Genomic DNA, 2,500 nt, shown 5'->3' with positions numbered 1-2,500 from the left:
TTCGGTAGAGTCCAAAGTTGCCTGACGAACGTGGCTTTTTTTTTTTTTCTATTTATCGTGATTTATATGCAAATATTTCGAAAATGATAAAGCTACAACCTTCAATTATTTTTCGTTGTATTTTACATGAAATTGCGCACATTTTCATATATAAAACTTTATGTAATGGCTAATTTAAAATGGAGCAAACATTACCACATTCGCACATATGATTTTTTCGGAAGAGTTACCGCGCGGACGTAAGGAAAATGTTATTTTTTTCATAAATTCACGATAAATCGAAATATTGTGCTAGAGACTTCCAATTTGTTAAAAAATGAAGGTAAATGATTGAATATTACTAAAATATAAGAGTTTTAGCTTACAATTGCATTTTTCGACTATTTCGGTAGAGTCAAAATTGACCGAAGGTTGAAAATTTGTCACTTGACATTTTTTATATGAAAATATTTCAAAACTGATAAAAGCTACAACCACGTGTTGTTTTTAGTCGTATTGTGCATGAAATTGTGCACATTTCTTTATAAAATACTTTATGTAACGGCTAATTTTAAAATGGTGCAAACATTACCACAATCGCATGTATGATTTTTTTCGGAAGAGTTACCGCGCGGACGTAAGGAAAAAGTTTTTTCATAAATTCACCATAAATCGAAATATTGTGCTAGAGACTTCCAATTAGTTGCAAAATTAAGGTAAATGATTGAATATTACTAAAATATAAGAGTTTTAGCTTACAATTACGTTTTTCGACCATTTCGGTAGAGTCAAAGTTGACCGAAGGTTGAAATTTTGGCAATTATCGTTATTTATATGGAAATATTTCAAAACTGATAAAAGTTACAATCATGAGTATTTTTTTGTTGTATTCTAAATGAAATTGCGCACATTTTCATATATAATACTTCATGTAACGGATAATTTAAAACTGTGCAAAAATTAGGTCAAAGTGACAAAATAATTTTTGAGATGTGTCACTGATACTTTTTAGTGCGATACGAAAGAAATTCGCGCTTGCGCGCCTGCGTAACGATTGTAAACAAAACAACGCCTTGATCCGTGAACTCCCAGCATCCCCCAAGCTGCGTGATTCAAAAGTTTTCGGCTGGTAGGCCTATAAGTATTTTTCCGCGAATTTTTAAAAACACTTTTTTGAGCTGACGTATGGTACGTCCATTCGGAAATCGGGGGAGATTTTGACTCGACGTTTAATACGTCCATTCGGCGTTTAAGGGTTAACATAAGATCTTAAGCAAAGTTGCCTAAATCAGAACAGTGTAAAAGGCTGAGTATTAAGCCAACTACACACACAAGAACTTTGACACAAATCACTGTATAATCACACATTTCCATTATAACCGCAGATGAAATATGCCCACATCAGCTTTTACTATATCTCGCTCCATGCAAGTAATGATGCGATATTGGTTTTTATGTATGCAATACAAGCGTATCAAACAACTCAATACACAGAGAACAAGCTTCCCTTGTAAAAGAAATGTTCAGGACTAGATAGTTTATTCATGAGCGGAAACGGTAAAAATTGGTATTACTGTTTGATTCTTATTCTATATAATAATTTCTATTAAAGAGTGAAAGACGTCTCTGGTACTGACTATGTTACTGTCACAGTATAGGCCACAAGATATCTTTTAAAAAGGCTATTATTATATATATTAAAAAGTTGGGAAACTTAGCGAATGTCACTACATTTTTGCCATAATTTATTTGGGCATCCCTACACTTCAAATGCATGCCCCAATGTCCCTACGCATAGGGACGACATGTCCCTACACTTGGCAACACTGCAGTGGTGCATCACTGGATTTGAGTGCATGCTTTTGACGTGCTTCCACCACAACTATGCATCAGATACCAGATGTTACAGATTCCTTGTATTTACAATCTTTAATGATTTTAACTGATTTCTAGCTGGCACTAAAAGATATATCCTATTGTTAAGACCGAAGGTTTGTTCTGTGTATGACAAACTTACTTGTAAAACTTGGCGTCTATCTCTGGTGACTGTAACTCTCATAACACACTTGTTGAACTGAGGATCAGACGATCGGAGAACTTGGTAATTCAAGTGTTCTTCATATCCCATTGCATTGAGAGATTTAAGAACAAATTCAAAGAACGTGTTCAAGTTCTCAGGGCTTGGTGAAGTAACAAATATGTTTGAATACCCAAAGGCAATGGCACCAGCTGGAAGAATAAAAAATTAACATGTAAAATATGCATTTTATAAAATATACATATATGTACTATATACGTATGTATACAGTGGTGGATTCAGCTGGTTTATTAGTATAAATAGTGTGCAATTTTTAACTCATAAATTTCATTAAGCATGACACCACTGGTATTCTTGAAATCAGACTGGTTCCCTGCCTGAGAAGGAAATAGGATTATAATTTGATATAGGGGAAACATAAATATGTATTATAAGGTATGTTTTGTAATTAAATTTTACTGACATATTTATGTATTCTTCATG

The 2,500-nt window shown here is 33.5% G+C and overlaps 1 protein-coding gene across 2 annotated transcripts in view; it reads right to left on the bottom strand.

Moving 5' to 3' along the window:
* LOC135218377 (RNA cytidine acetyltransferase-like) overlaps positions 1-2,500 on the bottom strand; it is a 558,384-nt gene that overhangs the window by 384,908 nt on the left and 170,976 nt on the right. For both annotated transcript variants that reach the window (XM_064254646.1, XM_064254647.1), the window contains exon 6: positions 1,997-2,208. In XM_064254646.1, the coding sequence (XP_064110716.1) occupies positions 1,997-2,208 (212 nt within the window). The remainder of the gene's footprint in view (positions 1-1,996; positions 2,209-2,500) is intronic.

Source organism: Macrobrachium nipponense, chromosome 9 (assembly GCF_015104395.2).
Source record: "Macrobrachium nipponense isolate FS-2020 chromosome 9, ASM1510439v2, whole genome shotgun sequence".
NCBI classification, from domain to species: domain Eukaryota; kingdom Metazoa; phylum Arthropoda; class Malacostraca; order Decapoda; family Palaemonidae; genus Macrobrachium; species Macrobrachium nipponense.
This window is presented reverse-complemented; position numbering and strand designations above follow the sequence as displayed.